The sequence below is a fragment of the Nicotiana tomentosiformis genome, chromosome 7, assembly GCF_000390325.3.
Source record: "Nicotiana tomentosiformis chromosome 7, ASM39032v3, whole genome shotgun sequence".
Taxonomy (NCBI): Eukaryota; Viridiplantae; Streptophyta; class Magnoliopsida; order Solanales; family Solanaceae; genus Nicotiana; species Nicotiana tomentosiformis.
Genome location: NC_090818.1, coordinates 130624953 through 130641936, shown reverse-complemented (window position 1 = coordinate 130641936; position 16984 = coordinate 130624953). Strand labels below are relative to the sequence as shown.

At 38.3% G+C, this 16984-nt stretch overlaps 1 protein-coding gene and 1 non-coding gene across 2 annotated transcripts; both read left to right on the top strand.

Annotated features, from left to right (window-relative positions):
- Positions 1-302: 302 nt before the first annotated feature.
- LOC104109447 (putative late blight resistance protein homolog R1A-3) lies at positions 303-4280 on the top strand. The gene is made up of 2 exons (XM_009618751.4): positions 303-3347; positions 3735-4280. Exons 1-2 carry the CDS (start codon positions 701-703, stop codon positions 3743-3745), a joined length of 2658 nt encoding a protein of 885 aa, XP_009617046.1. The 5' UTR covers positions 303-700; the 3' UTR covers positions 3746-4280.
- Positions 4281-4873: 593 nt separating this feature from the next.
- TRNAL-UAG (transfer RNA leucine (anticodon UAG)) lies at positions 4874-4953 on the top strand. Its single transcript has one exon. It is a non-coding gene; the product is annotated as a tRNA-Leu (tRNA).
- Positions 4954-16984: the final 12031 nt, after the last annotated feature.

Below are 16984 nucleotides of genomic sequence, written 5' to 3'. Positions count from 1 at the left end.
TAGCGCTTTCTCTTTTAATGAACCTTAATAGTAAAAATCCGGGAATTTTTGAATACTGGGTGCTATATAAAAAAAAGGCATTGGACTGTGTGTATTAGGTGAGCAAAAAGAAAGGGACCAGACAACCGATTAAACTTGTTTAATAGAACAAGACTGAGTCGTTTAATTTGGACTGTTGACTTTCTCTTCTGTAACTTCTGGGAAGCAAATCAGTTGCATACAAATTAACGAAATAGTATACATTTTTTCAAAGCTTAATGTTATATTCTTCTCTCAATGTTTATTAGAATATTATATTGAAAATTTAGTAGGGACTGTTGTACCCAAAAAATATTTTCAATGCATTGAAAACAAAAACTTCTCTTTCTCTAATATAATCCTTGAGTAGTTCAAGTCATAGAAGATTGTTTACATTACGATCCTTAGGGTGCGATCCTTTTTAATACCTGGGTGAACGTGAGATGCCTTGTACACCGAGCTACTCTTTGAAAATCCTTGAGTGATTAAGGCACTTCTGACTCAGTAGGGCACTCGAAGAAAGGGGCACACTGAGCAGGTACGGTATGGTTTGAAAGTCGTTTCAAATATTCTTTGTATGCCGAGAGAGACTGCTTCTCATTTGATAAAATTGGAACATATTTATTGTGTTTAAAACTAGTACCTTATTGCGTTTAAAATTTATTGTACACATTGGTGTGAGATGGGTTATGCAGCTGTGATTTCTCTAATTCAAACGTTGAAGCAGGTCATGCAACAAAAGCCACGTTGGGTAATTGGTGATACAAGAAAAATGGTGGAATCACTCCTTGATAGTGTTGGATATTTCCAAAACTTTCTTGAGAGTAGTTGCAATATTAGAAGGCAAGACTCATGTAAACAACAGTTTGAGGAGTTAGAGAGAGAGATAAGAATTGCAGTGAATGAAGCAGAGAATGTGATTGAACTAAATATATATGAATTTAATCAATTGGAACGTTGTCGTTCAAGACTTGGATTGTCACGCCAGCCTATATGCGATGATTTGCCTCCACTTTTAGAAAAGATTGATGCTGTGAAGAGGAAGATCTTGATGCAAAATAGTAGTATTATTAGTAGTACAAAAGTGGATTCTTTGCTAGGTCTTGATTCATCATCTAGACATATTGTAAATATGAGTCTAGAAAATGTTGTCGTGGGTCTTGAAGACGACTTGATGAAAATCATGAGACGACTAATAGGGCCACCATGTGGTCGAGAAGTTGTCTCAATTTTGGGCATGGCCGGTATTGGCAAGACAACTCTTGCTAAAAAAGCATACCATCATCCTGAAATCAGGAATCGCTTTGACATCCATGTTTGGGTAACGATATCTCAAGAATATCGAATTAGAGATTTATGGTTGAGCATTCTTTCTTGTATTCCTCACATTAGTGAGACTTATCCAATGGATGTGAGAGATGAGATTAACGAAAGTACTGACGATCAGCTGATGGATATGATATACAAAAAGTTAAAGTGTCGGAGGTACCTTGTTGTCATGGATGATATTTGGAGTAAGGAAATCTGGGATCTTATGACAAGAATTTTTCCTGATGATAACAATGGGAGTCGAATTATTTTGACTAGTAGGCACGAACAGGTCGCTAAGCATGCAGATCCCGATAGCAAACCTCATAAGATGAGCCTCTTGAATTCGGATAATAGTTGGAAGTTACTTAAGGGCAAGGTGTTTGGTGTAGAACATGTATGTCCTCCTGAATTAGAAGATATCGGAAAGCAAGTAGCACAAAAATGCCAAGGACTACCTTTAGCTCTTCTAGTGGTTGCAGGACATCTCTCGAAAATTTCTACAACACGAAAATGTTGGAATGATGTTGCCAAAACTATAAGTAAAATCGTTGCTAGTGAACCAGATAAATGTCTTGGAGTGGTCGCGATGAGTTATAGTTACTTGCCCGATCACCTGAAATCAAGCTTCCTTTCTATGGCAGCTTTCCCGGAAGGTTTTGAGGTTGAAATTCATAGATTGATCCAATTATGGATTGCTGATGGTTTTCTAAGGAATGAAAGGGTCAAAAGCTTGGAAGAAATTGGAAAAGAATGGTTGGAGGATCTTATTAGTAGAAACTTAATAATGGTTATAAAACGGAGATTTAATGGCGAGATGAAAACATGTGGCGTTCATGATCTGGTGCGAGACTTGATTTTAAGACAAGCTGAAAAGGAGAAGTTTATGCAGGTTACCAGAATTCATAAAGTAATCAGAAGATTCAATGATTCAGCTTGTAAGCCTTATGTTCGTCGTTACAGTTTCCATTCAACCATTTCTCCGACTGATTGCTGGAATTCATCATCTAGTTTTACCCGAACTTTGTACTTATTCAATGGACTAAAACTTGTATCGCCCCTTTCTAAACAAGTACCTTTTTTAGCGCGCTTCAAACTTCTAAGAGTGTTGGCAATCCTTCAGTATACTTTCCGAGAATTCCCTCTCGAGTTAACAAAATTAGTACATCTCAGATATCTTGAATTCAACTGTTATGATGATCTTCACAGGTCAGTGTCCGAGCTGTATAATCTGCAAAACTTAGTTTTTGGCGGACACTCTAATTTACCAGTGGATATCTGGAAAATGAAACTTTTGAGGCATCTTCATGTAAGAAAGATTTCTTCTTTTCGTGTTCCATCGAGTAAAGAAGGGTCCGGTTTCAAGCTACAAAATCTCGAGGGACTTTCAGATATAAGTATTTCCTGTTGTACTAAGGGATTGTTTACTGGTTTTCCCAATCTAAAGAGGCTGAAAATTCATGGCGCTTGGGCAGAATGCAGGAGAGATATGATTTTCCAGACGCTAAATAACCTTTCGTGTTTAAATAAGCTTGAAATATTGAAGATAATCTGCTCTAGAAAATTATATCCGCACCCTCTCCCAAGTAAGTATGCTTTGCCTACATCTCTGAAGAGGTTGACATTAAGATGTACTTATTTACCATGGGAAGACATGGCTAATATTGTAACGCTGCCAAATCTCAAAGTGCTTAAAATTAAAGACAATGGATTTGATGGCGATGTATGGAGATTAAACAACCAAGAGAATTTCGTTCAACTTAAGTTCCTCCTAATCGACAGGACAAATCTGAAGCATTGGGACGCTGGCAGTGTTAACTTCCCAAAGCTGAAACGCCTAGTTCTGAAACGATGCTTATACCTGGAGGAAATTCCTAAAGATATTGGCGAAATTTGTACGTTGGAGTCAATAGAGTTGCATAACTGCAGAAGTTCTGTTGCAAAGTCCGTCAAAGAAATTCAAGAAGAGCAAGAGAGCATGGCGAATGATATCCTTAGTGTTCGCATCCATGAGAAACCTTGTGAGAATCAAACTATCTCAAAAGAATACTTCCAAATCAGTTAGTATATATTTTTCTTTGTGTTGCTACTTTACATCCTATATATTCCCATTTGGTTGTCTGATAATGATATCTACTGTGAAACAAGGGTGAAAACAATGTGTAATAATAGTTCAGTCTTTACACATCTAATTTTTATAAGGTATTATGTATTCACAAAAGAGAACAAAAGAATGACCACACAGAGTTTGTTGCTCACTTTAATTTCTCTTCACATTTAACACTTGCAGTTGTGATTCTTTAGAATAACGGAACTTTAATATATCCCCTAAACTCTTCATATGGTTCTATGATGCTTTTAACGCCGTTGATCTGCTTCAAGGATGACGGAGTTTCTTTCCCTTGCAGGGTGGGATTAATAAATAGTTAGTTCAAGACAGCTGATCATCTGGTGCTGCGCAGAGTTCTATAGCCAGGGGCGAAGCTACACTCGGGTAAGGGTGGTCAATTACACTTTATATATAAGTAAAATATTAGGTTTTGGAGGTATGTAACATATATTCAATACACTTTATCGGGATTTTTTTGTTTAATTCTTTCAAGTTTGAACACCCTAGAGGAAATTCTTGGCTTCGCTACTGTCTATAGCAGAAGCTTAGAAGGTGTGATCACTTGTTACTTCATCATTCTCTAGTTTATCTTCTACTGTTGCTTCAAGTTGAACTAAGGATTTTATCTCTTTTCTGCTAATTAAGTTTTTATTAGTCTTCCCCATATCTGTTTGGCAGATCGTTCTCGTGTAGAGAACTTGAGAAATCTAAGCCAAGACAGTGTTGTTCAATTTGAACTAGTAATATTTTTAACATTGGAAAGGAAGTAGTTCCTTTTGCTTAGTTGTTCCTATGTGATGTCCTAAGTTTGCTTTCCATTGTAGAGATAATGATAACCAGACTGTGAAATATCCCTCCACTTATCTTGTCTTTATCATTAGTCTTGAGTTTTTAATTGTTGTTCTTGTTTCAAGTGCTACTACTTTTATATTTGGCCATTTGGAAACATCATTCTTCTTGTTGCTAAGCTTTTCTTAGTCTTCCCCATGTCACTCTTGCTAGAGAACATGAGAAATCAAAGCCAAAGAGTGTTGAATTATGCAGTCTGAAGTAGACTTCTTTTAAAATTGGGAAACTAAAAGTATACTAAATTTTGAACACAAGCTAAGTATACAACATTAGTTAATGTATCTAAATTAACAGACGTGGCAACTTTAGGCGGTTCTCTATGTATTTCACCTAAATTTGAATATCGAATACATGTTTCACTCCAAATGACACTTGAAAATATGTTATTTAAATTTCTATCTCAAATCTAACATTTTCGTCCAAGTGAACCTTTAAATGGAATTGAAAAAACAGTTTCTTGTCAATTTGAATTTGAGTGGCATTGTAAGACAAAGGTAAAAAACAATCATATCATGTCATGGTGAAAACTCAAGTTGAGACGCGCAAGTATTTTTAATATAAATTAAATCGACGAGCTTACTATATCAAGACAGTTTGGCCGAGTGGTCTAAGGCGCCAGATTTAGGCTCTGGTCCGAAAGGGCGTGGGTTCAAATCCCACAGCTGTCAATTTCTTTGTGGTATATTTTTTTAAATTTTCCAAAACCTGCTTTCTAATGTTAATTCGTTTCCATACTGTTATGAATTATGAATTTCATATTATAAAGTGATTATTGTAAATAATGTATCCAATTTTCCTCCTAATCTCCCTGAAAAGCTGATCTATCTTAAGAAAACAAAAGGGCAATACTTGTTTAAACAATAGACTCATCATAAGAAGAGGAACCAGAAATATTTTCTCTCGCACTAAGTGCCATTTTCTCAGCCTTTCTGTTAGGCCATACTGCTCTAATTCTTGTAGCTTACTCGTTAAAAATGATACTTATAATTTATGTGATTAAAATATCAGATCAATCAATGAGTAGTTTCATTTGCCCTACTAGTTGACAACATTGTTTCATAGCATTGGCGGGGCCACATAGCTCCAAGGGGTTGACAACACTTCTTTGCAGGAAAATTATTGTCACGCCCTAAAAATCACGTGATCGGCACTCGGTAATCTACCCGATCCGAGTGAACCATACCATAACTTAATACTCATTTGTATGCCTAATAGAAAGATGTGAAATCCTCTTCAAATACAATCATTTTAAGATATAAAACAAAACATGAATAATATCTTTAAGTAAATATTTTCCTTTGAAAGAAAACTTCGTAAAGATAAAAGACAATTTCATCCATGCATGCCATATGAATAACCATAGGATTACAGCCTAAAAATGAATACTACTATTGTCTATGGAATCTCTATGACACGGAAAAGAAATGGTCAATCAAGGCATAATCCGGTGGCTCAAAAGATTAATAGTATAATAAAGTCCTCTACGAGTACAAGTGTGGAGTCTCACCAAAAAGCGTAAACAGAGAATATAAAGCTGCCCTATCCACGCGACCCAAGTTGATCAGGTCCACTCCCTGAAAACAGAAATGGAAATGTGGCCGAAAGGCCTAAGCTCCACATGCCTAGTACGAATCATGAACCGTTCCCCAAAAGAAAATAGGACAAGACTTAAGAAGATATAAGATATGCAATGACAATTGATTTAAGAAAGAAGCTTTCATATCAATTTACAATTTAGAAAATGAAATAAATAATATAGTACAACATATTTCAAAGTCTTCCTTTAGCATTAATCTTTGTAAAATCATGTTAGATTTTTCATTTATCGGGAATACTACAGCATCACCGACACAGAAGAAAATCAACTAGGTTATGTACCTAGCAGCAAGTATCATATACCCTACTTACTCAGGTCGTCTCATCGTTGTGCCGCACGAATCGACTCAGCCATGCTAATAAAGTAGCACAATAGTACCCCCTCACGGGAAGTACTCTGCCGTAGTTCCCAACCATAAGGTAGGTTCTACGCTTACACCGACATGTGTAGTTTCATGACCTAATGAGGAAAAGTATCCAAGGTCAATCTCGGTGAACTTAAGTAACTCCCAAAACCTTTTCATTTATCAATGATGATATTCGTAGCCAAATCAACTATTTGAGAATAGTTAAATCCAAGATATTTCACAACTCATATATTTCCATTTCAAAATACTACAAGTGCTATTCCTCATTTATTTAGTTTTAAAATTTGAATAACATTTCAAGAAAATAATATTCATAGCACTTAAAATATTTTATGATGCAAGAAATGGTACAATCCCAACTCGCTCGTCCCCACAAGCTAGGACTCACATTTAGAAACTCAATTTAATTGTGTTACGATATGAGTTTGGAGAAAAGCTCTGAGGGTAATAAGTTTCAATGTACCTCAAATTGCTTCCAACCTCACCCCAAATGATTCAATAATGCCGACGAGTCACAATCTACATATACGAACTCACATAATTTAATAACATGTCACAACAATACCAACTAAGCCAACTAAGTGTCTAACACTTAAGTCCAATTTCATAAGTTTAGCAAAAATTCCCGTTTCATCATTTGTAGGTCAATCCTTGAATTTTAACTCCAACTCATTCATTAAACTTGTTATGGGATCCAGTCGTTCCTCTAGAAACTCAAAATAATACCGTTCAAACAAGACCCAACATTATTCATCATCCCTACCAACCAACTCTTCAATTTCAAGACTAGCTTCTAGGGTTTCATGAATAGATGTTTAAATACAAATCTAACTTCATAAATATACCCTAGTACGTCCATAGAGTATAGTACATAAGATTGGAGTGAAGAAATTACCTCTTTGTCAAACCCTAGAATTTTGAAGATTAAGTTCTTGAGATGAGATCGGAGAGTTAAAAGAATGTAATAAATGAACCCAACCTACCAAAGAAATGAATTTAATACTCATCTCAAGACATTTATGGAGTAGTAGCTTTCTCTTCTTTCTAACCCAAAAGAACTTGACCCAAATAATCTTTCTCACTCTCGAATAGCCTATAAAAAGGTTGCTTCACCGATTCTCGCGGGACAGGTGCGACGCATCCTCATCGCGCAACCTGTCCCTTCGCTATAAAAATTTGGACGCCTTCGTTGCATTACACTGCTTAACCTTTGGCAATTGCAACATTCAGAGGCTATGGGGATGCGACGCATGCTTATTAGCGTCGATCCCTATAGCTTTCCATTTGGTTTCCTTGTTTCCTCCTTAGTTCAAAACTTATACATTGAATATAAAATAGTATCCAAGTATTCCATGAATCAGTTAATTCCTTTGTACGTTAATTAGCCCAACAATTCACTCCTTAGTTTAATTTATTTTCCAAGTGTCCTGGGGGACTTTTCTTAGCCATAGTAACTCTTTGTTTCCATTTCCTTTTTATTCCCTTATTAGTTTCCATTAGATTCATACTCAATTTATTTGGTAAAGTAATTATCCTTAAGCTTTTCATTAACCTTGTACCATTTAGGTACTCTCACACGGTTCGAATTTAATGGAATTACATCCTTAAGCTCAAAATTAACCCAAATTAATTTTGCAAATTCACGGGGCTTTACATTCTCCCCAGTTAAAAACATTCGTCCTAAAATGTAAATCCTTGGTCGTATTAAAGTCCAAAAGTGTAATCTCCATGTCTTTCCTAACTCCTCAACTCTTAAGGATTCAAAATTTGACTAACTCTCTAAATTTTCAAGAATTTTGACAGAGTTTCCTTTGTTTATAGGTCTATCCAAAATTTCCAACCTGACAGCGAGCCACAAGAGTACTATATAAAAGGCCTTACATGGCTCTACCCATCATAACTACATTAATAATTGCCTTCATAGCTTCATACATCCCCAGCTACCATTACATAGCCTTTCCTGACGTCACAACAATAAAATTTATTACCATGAGACAAGTCTAACAACCATGTACAATAGATGAACCAATCAATCACCCGTCCCATGGAAGTAAATTATGATAAACTCTAAACTCAAATTTTCAAAAAGTAGCCATACCTGAAGTCGCGAATAAGTGGGGATATCAGATTTTCATATCTTCCTCGGCCTCCCAAGTAGCCTCCTCGACGTCATGATTACGCCATAACACTTTAACTGAAGCTATGTCCTTACTCCTCAACCTATGAACTTGCCTATCAAGAATCTCAACCGGCTCTTCGTCATAAGTTAAATCGTCATTTCTTTCTACTACCTCCGGTGAGATGATGTGAGTAGGATTGGGCACATACCCCCGTAGCATCGATACATGAAAAACAGGATGAACCAAAGTCATCGATGCAGGTAACTCTAGCTTGTAGGCTACTTCACCAATCCTTTTCAAGATTTAGTATGGACCAATAAATCTAGGACTTAGCTTGCCTTTCTTCCCAAATCTCATAACACCCTTCATTGGCGATACTTTCAAGAACACTTGATCACCCTCTTTAAACTCCAACTTACGTCGATGTAGATATGTATAGCTTTTTTGTCGGCTCTGAGCGTTCTTAAGCTGTTGTTGAATCAAAGCCACCTTTTCTAAGGCATCATGTACAAGATTGGGACCAAGTAGTCCTACCTCAATCTACTCAAACCGCTCAATGGGTGATCTACAACTTCGTCCATACAAAGCCTCATAGGGAGCTATCTGGATACTAGCATGATAACTATTATTGTAGGCATATTCAATCAGATATAAGTGTTCATCTCAATTACCAACAAAATCAAGGACGCAAGCCCGCAACATATCCTCAAGTGTCTGAATAGTTCTCTCAACCTGTCCGTCAGTCTGTGGATGAAAAGCGGTACTCAAATTGACACTTGTACTCAATCCTTCTTGAAAGGACTGCCTGAAGTGAGCAGTCAACTGGGCCCCTTTATCAGATATAATGGAAACTGGAATACCATGAAGTTTGACAATTTCTTTCAAGTGCAACTTAGCATACTGCGGTGCCGTGTCAGTCATCTTTATCGGTAATAAATGCGCAGACTTCGTAATTCGGTTTGCAATCACCCAAATAGAGTCATGCTTCAAGCGAGTGCGAGGCAAACCAACCACAAAGTCTATATTGATCATCTCCCACTTCCAATATGGAATCTTAATATTCTGAGCCAACCCACCAGGCCTTTGATGCTCAACTTTTACTTGTTGGCAATTTAAACATCTAGCCACGAAGTCCGAAACGTTTTCCTTCATCCGATTCTACCAATACATCTCCCGTAAGTCCTTGTACATTTTTGTGGACCCTGGATGTATAGAATATCTCGAACTGTATGCCTCAACCATAATTTCATTATGGAGTCCATCAACATCCGGCATGCACAAGTGACCGTTCATCCTCAACACCATATCCTCGTCAAGAGAAAAAGAAAGGATATCTTTAGATTGTACACCATTTTGGATATTCACCAAATTTAGATCTTCAAATTGTTTACCCTTGACATGCTCAATAAGAGAGGAACATGCTATGGCACAAGCCGCAAGCTCTTTACTTATCGGTAAATGTGCCAAAGTACCTCCTGACTTTCGGTTTAGCGCGTCGGCTACCACATTCACATCTCCCGGATGGTAATGAATGCTTAAATCATAATCCTTCAATAGTTCTAACCATCTCCTTTGCCTCAGGTTTAATTCCCTCTTCTTGAATATATATTGCAATCTTTTATGGTCGGTGTATACTTTACAGTGCTCACCGTACAAGTAATGCCGCCAAATTTTCAAAGCAAATACAACCGCGGCAAGTTCCAAGTCATGGGTCGGATAGTTCTTCTCATGAATCTTCATCTGTCTAGAAGCATAAGCGATAACCTTTCCTTTCTGCATCAAGACACAACCCAACCCAACTCTAGAGGCATCACAGTAAACCACAAAATCACCCAATCTTGTTGGCAATGTCAACACCGGCGCCGTAGTCAATCTAGCTTTCAACTCTTGAAAACTTCTCTCATAAGCATTCGACCACTGAAACTTTGCATCTTTTTGCGTCAACTTGGTTAACGGAGATACAAGAGTAGAAAATTCTTTAACAAACCGCCGATAATAGCCTTCTAATCCTAATAAACTACGAATTTCTGTCGGTGTAGTTGGTGTAGGCCAACTCTTAACCGCTTCAATCTTTTGAGGATCAACTTTAATATCTTCACGAGATACCACATGACCCAAGACTGCTACGGATTCGAGTCAAAATTCACACTTAGATAATTTGACATATAACTCATGCTCCAAAAGTGTCTTCTGCAACACTATTCTCAAATGATTGGCATGATCCTCTTGATTTTGCGAATAGACTAATATGTCATCAATGAAACCAATCATGAACCTGTCACGAAATGGTTTAAAAACCCGATTCATTAGACCCATAAAGGTTGCGGGTGCATATGTTAACCCAAATGACATCACCAAAAATTTATAATGCCCGTAGCGGGTCCAAAAAGTTATTTTGGGAATATCCTTCTCTCGAATTTTCAATTGATGATACATTGATCTTAAATCAATTTTCGAGAAGTACTTCGCCCCTTGCAATTGGTCAAACGAGTCATCTATTCAAGGTAATGGATACCTATTCTTGACGGTCACCTTGTTAAGTTGCCTGTAGTAATTACACATCCTCAAATAACTATCTTTCTTTTTCACAAATAACACATGCGCACCCCAAGGAGATGCACTAGGTCTAATAAACCCTTTATCCAGTAAATCTTTCAATTGTTCCTTCAATTCTCTTAACTTAGCTGGAGCCATTCGGTACTAGGGAATAGATATTGGCTGGGTATCTGGCACCACATTTATCCCAAAGTCGATAACCCGATTTGGTAGAATACCCGGAAGCTCATCAGGAAAAACATCAGGAAACTCGTTAACAATTGGCACAGACTAAATGCTTGCTACCTATGCAGTTGTGTCAGTGACTCTGACTAAATGGTAAAGACATCCCTTCATAATCATCTTCTTTTCCTTAAGGTATGAAATAAACTTACCTCGAGGCTCAGTAATATTGCCTTTCCACTCACGAACTGACTTATTAGGAAACTCAAACTTGACCACGTTAGCACGATAATCAAGAATGGCGTAACACTTGTATAACCAATCCATCCCCATGATCATATCAAAGTCAACCATTTCTACCTCAATGAGGTCTTCCATAGTCTCTTGATCTTGAATTATAATCACCCAACCCCTATAGACGCGGGAGGCAATAACAGAATCTCCTACTAGAGTCGACATAAAAAATGGTTCAAGTAGTTGTTCTGGATCTAATCCGAAATCCAAAGCAAAGTATGGAGTAACATAGGAAAAAGTAGATCCAGGATCCATAAGAGCATAAGCATCTAGAGCACAAACGGTAAGTGTACCTATGACGACAACATCTGAATCCTCTACATTAGGGCGAGTAGGCATGGCATAGAAATGAGGAAGAGTCCCCTGGGAAGTAGTAGCTGACTACGACACCTTTCCTGCATCAGGCCCACTGTGGGCCCTATTACCCCTAGTGGAGGCGGTGCAACCGAAGTAGTAGCCATAGATGGTGACGGATGAGCTATCGAACCCTGTTGACCATTAGGGAAAAACTTTCGGATATGACCCATCAACCCGCAACCATAGCACAGACCACGAGGTCCCCTGGTAGCACTAGACTGATGCTGATGAGAACCCACACTACTTTGAGCCTATTGTGCAGTATGGTGGTCACTCTAAACGGGCCTAGACTGGTCTCTCTGTCCGGTACTGTATGCCATTGGCGGGATACTGGAAGTTGTCTGCATCTAGACTGCGGTGGGCCAGATGGCCCTTTGCTGCTGTGCCCCTTGCCCGAACTAGGCATTTCACTGAAAGTGCCAAAAGTCCGGGCCTTTTTGTTCTGCTCCCTATTGACCCTCTCCTCCTGATGAAATCTCTCAAGATCCATTGCTAAATCCATAAAGTCAGTAAAGGAGGTGTTTCTTCTCCCACTAATTGTATCTTTTATGATGCCCCGAATCAAGCCACGAGCAAAGCGATCAATCTTCTCATCCTCAGTGGGGATGAGGTAGGGAGCATAATAGGATAGCTTCTCGAATTTGATGCTATACTCTAGGATTATCATGGTATCATGCTTTAAGGTCTCAAACAATATCGCAAGGGCAACTCTCACTCCCGGTGGTAACCACTTCTTAGTGAAGATCTTCTTAAACTCCGCCCAAATCATTGGAGGTGCATCCTCTGGTCGACTCTTCTCTACCCCTTTGAATTGAAGGTCAGCAATGTCTTTAAACTAGTAGGATGCCAATCGAACCACACGGTAGTCTTTAACTCCCAGCAAAGTAGTAGCTTTCTCAACTTCCTCCAAGAAGTCCCGAGGGTCTGCAGTAGGATCTGTACTAGTGAAAACTAGTGGCTCAAGTCTCACAAATTTCATGGCCAACTGCTCCATGTCCTCAATCGATGGTGCTCTCATCCCTCCTTATTAGAGTGCCTGAATACCCACTTGATGGTTCTGTTGGGTTTGCAAAGCCATGAAGTTAGCAAAAGTATCCATAGCTTTTCTAATATCAATAAGGGTATTTTCCAAGTGATTTGGTTATGGAGGTGGAGAATGTGATCTCGTCCAATTTCATTCCTCAAATCTAGGTTATGAAAACGGTCGATGCAATACCCAACAAGAGTCAGGGTCGAATTCCGCATGGAGCTATATGTATGGGAGTTAGTAGTTTATATCTTAGCGTGTGAGTTCGTATATCTAAATTTGCACTTCCACAATATTTTGTTTGTTTAAAAATCTAAACTAAACTACAATTGCAAATTAAGAAATAAAACTAGAAGATTGTTTTTGTTGTTTTTCAAATGTTGTAAAAGGCCTAGGGCTATGACCTTCGCCTAAGTGTTTGCCTAATGGGTTATAAACTTTAAAGCTTATTTTATTGGTCGGGGTTTATTATAGCTATCAACACTCGGTTACCTATTCAATACCTCTCGGTCAGCGAGTGATTTTGCCCAATTTGGATTTCTCAAGTCCAAATGGGTATTGAACAAAATAATTGATAAAAAGCTCAAGTCAGATTTTACTATGTTTAGGTTCAACCCTTTAATTGGGCTTATCAATCTTTTGATTGACCCAATTTCTTGTTAGTCAAGTTTTTCTAGACTAAGTCTTTCTTTCTCAAGTAGAGACCAAGTCAAATAGGCATGAACTAATATTTGCAACCAGTAATTGTACAAATAAAATCAAGGACAAAGCTAAATAATAAACACCTAACCATAAACAAGTAATAAATCAAACACCCATTGAGTTTACACACTAGGGTTGGGTCACAACCCTAGTGAAAATCTAGCTACTCATGCTTAAATTGGAAGAAAAAGAAGAAGAAATGATAATTAAACCCATATTGCTAATTAAAATAATTAAATCAATGTTCAATTAGCTCAAAATAGCAAAACCTACTAAAAAGAGTAAAAGAAACTGTTTACTATAGCAGCTGATGTCAAAAGTTCACCTAAGAAAGTGAAACTCTTCTATTTATACTTGGCTGGAAATTTCGGACAAAAATGCCCTTTCGGAGATTCTGCGGCCGCACAATTCCATGAGCAGTTCGCACTTTTTCTTCATCTTAACAGGATTGGAAATCTACGGCCGCATAATTCTAAATTGAGGCCGCACTGCACTCTTTCTGCAGTCTGCACAATTGTAAGTGCGGCTGCACCTTGCTCTTCTGTGGTCTGCATAATTGTAACTGTGGTCGCATAACTTTTCTTCTGCGTCCACATAGTAATTGTGCGGTCCACACTTTTGGTAGACTTGAAGTGTAGGTTCTCTGAACTTTTGCTATGACCCAGCTTCTGCGGCCGCACAATTCATGTGCGGACCGCACTTTGCACCAATCGCTGATGGATTTTTCTTGATAACCTGCGGCCGCAAATGATATTCTGCGGTCCGCACTTCTGAGCTTTTGTTCCTGTTTTTAATTTTAAGTTCAGATTACTCCTTCTTGAGTTGGATTTCATCTTGGGAGTTCATCTTCCAATATTCCTGCAATTAAGCACATTTCATCAGTTTTCAGGAACACAATTAAGCGCTTTTGGACTAAAACGAAAGCTAAAGGGCGCTAATAAGTAGTCAAAATCCCCACTTATCAACTCCCCCAAACTTAAGCTTTTGCTTGTCCTCAAGCAAATAAAGTTATTCCCACCTCCATAAGTTAAAAGCTATTCCATCTAATCACTAAAATCATACAAATTCGATACATGCTTCAATATTGGACCAGTCCTTAAATAGTTCAAAATGATGTGGGTGAGTCATTCACACATCAATTGGGACCAACAATTACCCACACCACTTATGAATTATCAACAAGGCAACAAGTTAAACTTTTAAGCACAGATAGTTCTAATATGACGCTTGAGCATCAAGAGTTAACTTTATTCATCAAGGAAGCTTGCTCTTTCAAGTAGGTCATTGTGGATCCCAAACTCCTCCTCCTCTACTCTCCGTTTGCCTATCTCAGTTCAGAATATAGCACTCAATCCAAAGATTTGCAAAAGGTTCACTCATCTCTCTCAAAAGAATATCGCAAGTACGGCTTTAAGTACCATAAGCTTGCCCCTCATGTAAATCACCACTAATGTAAGTTCACTCGGCTTGAAATCACGTAGGGCTTTTTTGAAATACAATGAAGGCTTTTGGACTAAGGTTGGATATGCTATGATAGAACGAGTTCATCTTTCCTTAAGCACTCCATTTTCTTTTCTGAGCTCATGCTTTGCCAACTATTTGAGGCATTTTCTTTTTCTTAGGGGAACTAGAGATACTTAACATCAGTGTTTCTTGGTCATGATATTCAATTTCTCCTTCTTTGAATTCTCCATGCTTTGCATCATTACTTTTCTTTGAACCCCTTCAACTCTTCAACTATTTCACTTTCTTTTTGCATTTTTCTTTTTGTTCTTTCTTTTTCTTAACTTTCCTTTTCTTCATTTCTTTTCTCTATTTGTGCCTTGATACCTCTTTCAAGTTCCTCGTCTCTCCCCCAAACTTACGTTTTTAGCCAATTGTTTCACTAGAGTGTTAAGGAAAGCTCGGGTGCCAAGAGAGGGTCACGACAAAATGGGTCAAGGATTGTAACATGGTTATCAAATGAGAAAGGTTTTAGGCTCAATTGGGTTGACTAGGGATAACAACATTGGTGGGCAATGGAAAAATTCAAGTGGGTCAAGGAGAGACTACAATCACTTATCAAGCCAAGCAAAACTTAAAATTTCGCCTAGAAGCGCATTCGGGGCAAGTTCTAGACCAGTAGCATGGGTACTTGGACTTGCAACAACAACATCTCACCTCTCACGTAGTTGGATTGTTAAAGAGGATCGATTCGAGGGCCCACACTGACCATATTCAAGATTGAAAATTACTAAGGTTTGATTGAACCACTCGATGATTGTCTAAGTCAACATGAGAGTCACAAGGTCACTAACTAGAGCTATTTCTTTCCAAAAACCTTGTTTTAAACCATAAGCACGTAGTTAAGTGTGTTGGTACCAAGTGACTCATGTTTGACTCTTCAAGTATGCCTCAATTAGGTCTTTTTAATTCATTTTTACTACTATTATTACCTAAACACCAAAAACGGACTCAATCCCTTAAGAAGGTTGTTACACCATCCATCGTTGGGAAGAGTCACCCGGTTCATACAAACACCACCTTTGGAAAGAGCCGTGGCATTAATAAAACCAAAGGTTTATTATCCACTAAGACATAAAAAGATCTATTAAATCAACAAGAAGCTAGTAATTCAAAAAGAAGACAAACATAAAGATAAAGAAGCTATAAAACAAAAGAACTTTTGAAAGCTAAACGAATATACGTAATAAGGGATAAGAGAGAATATATACATAATGATAAAGAAGAATAAAATAGTAATAAGTCAATTACATGCCAAATGTGTCATAGTTATCAAAATACATAATCATTAAACTATCAAAGAAACTCCACCCCCCGAATAAAAATAAGTATTGTCCCCAATGCTTAACAAAATAAGTGTTAAGTAAGGGTGAGAGTGAAGAAAACTCCCTATGTCTCTATGGCCATCTCCGTGTCCCCAGTAGTGGCACCAACTTCAGTCTCCAATTAGATCTCATCATCCTCAAGTTTGGGAGTAGCTGGGTCGGTGAACATCAGACGGACTGCCTCAGCAATGTCAGAAGCAAGGTCTGGCTCCTAAAACTGGCCAGCTGATGCGGTGGGCTCTGTGGGATCTGGGCCTGGGTGGTGCGGGTTTATCAACATGTCAAATGGAATGTCTCCAGCTTCTGCAAGCTTGGTGACCTATCACCGGTGTTTATCCACTGACTTCTTCGATGCCTGTGACTTCCGAATCTTCTTCCCTTCCTTGGCCAATTCTTCAATCACGGACCCATGTTGTACCCAAGTGGCCATAAAAGTGTTCTGGTTGTCCAGGATCTTCTTCAAGGTTTCTTCGACTGTGGGAAGAATCTGGGGTGCCAGAGAAGATGACTGTGCTACAATATGACCAGATATGTCAGTCAGCTTTGCAGTAGCTGGCTGCATCTAGTTGTTTAGGCACGCCGGTGTCTGGGAGACTCGCAACACAGAGAGTGGAGCAGATGTCATAGGTATCGGCTTCAAAGCCGAGGTGGGAGGCACTGAGGCTAAAGGTGGAGGCATGGCAGCTGCA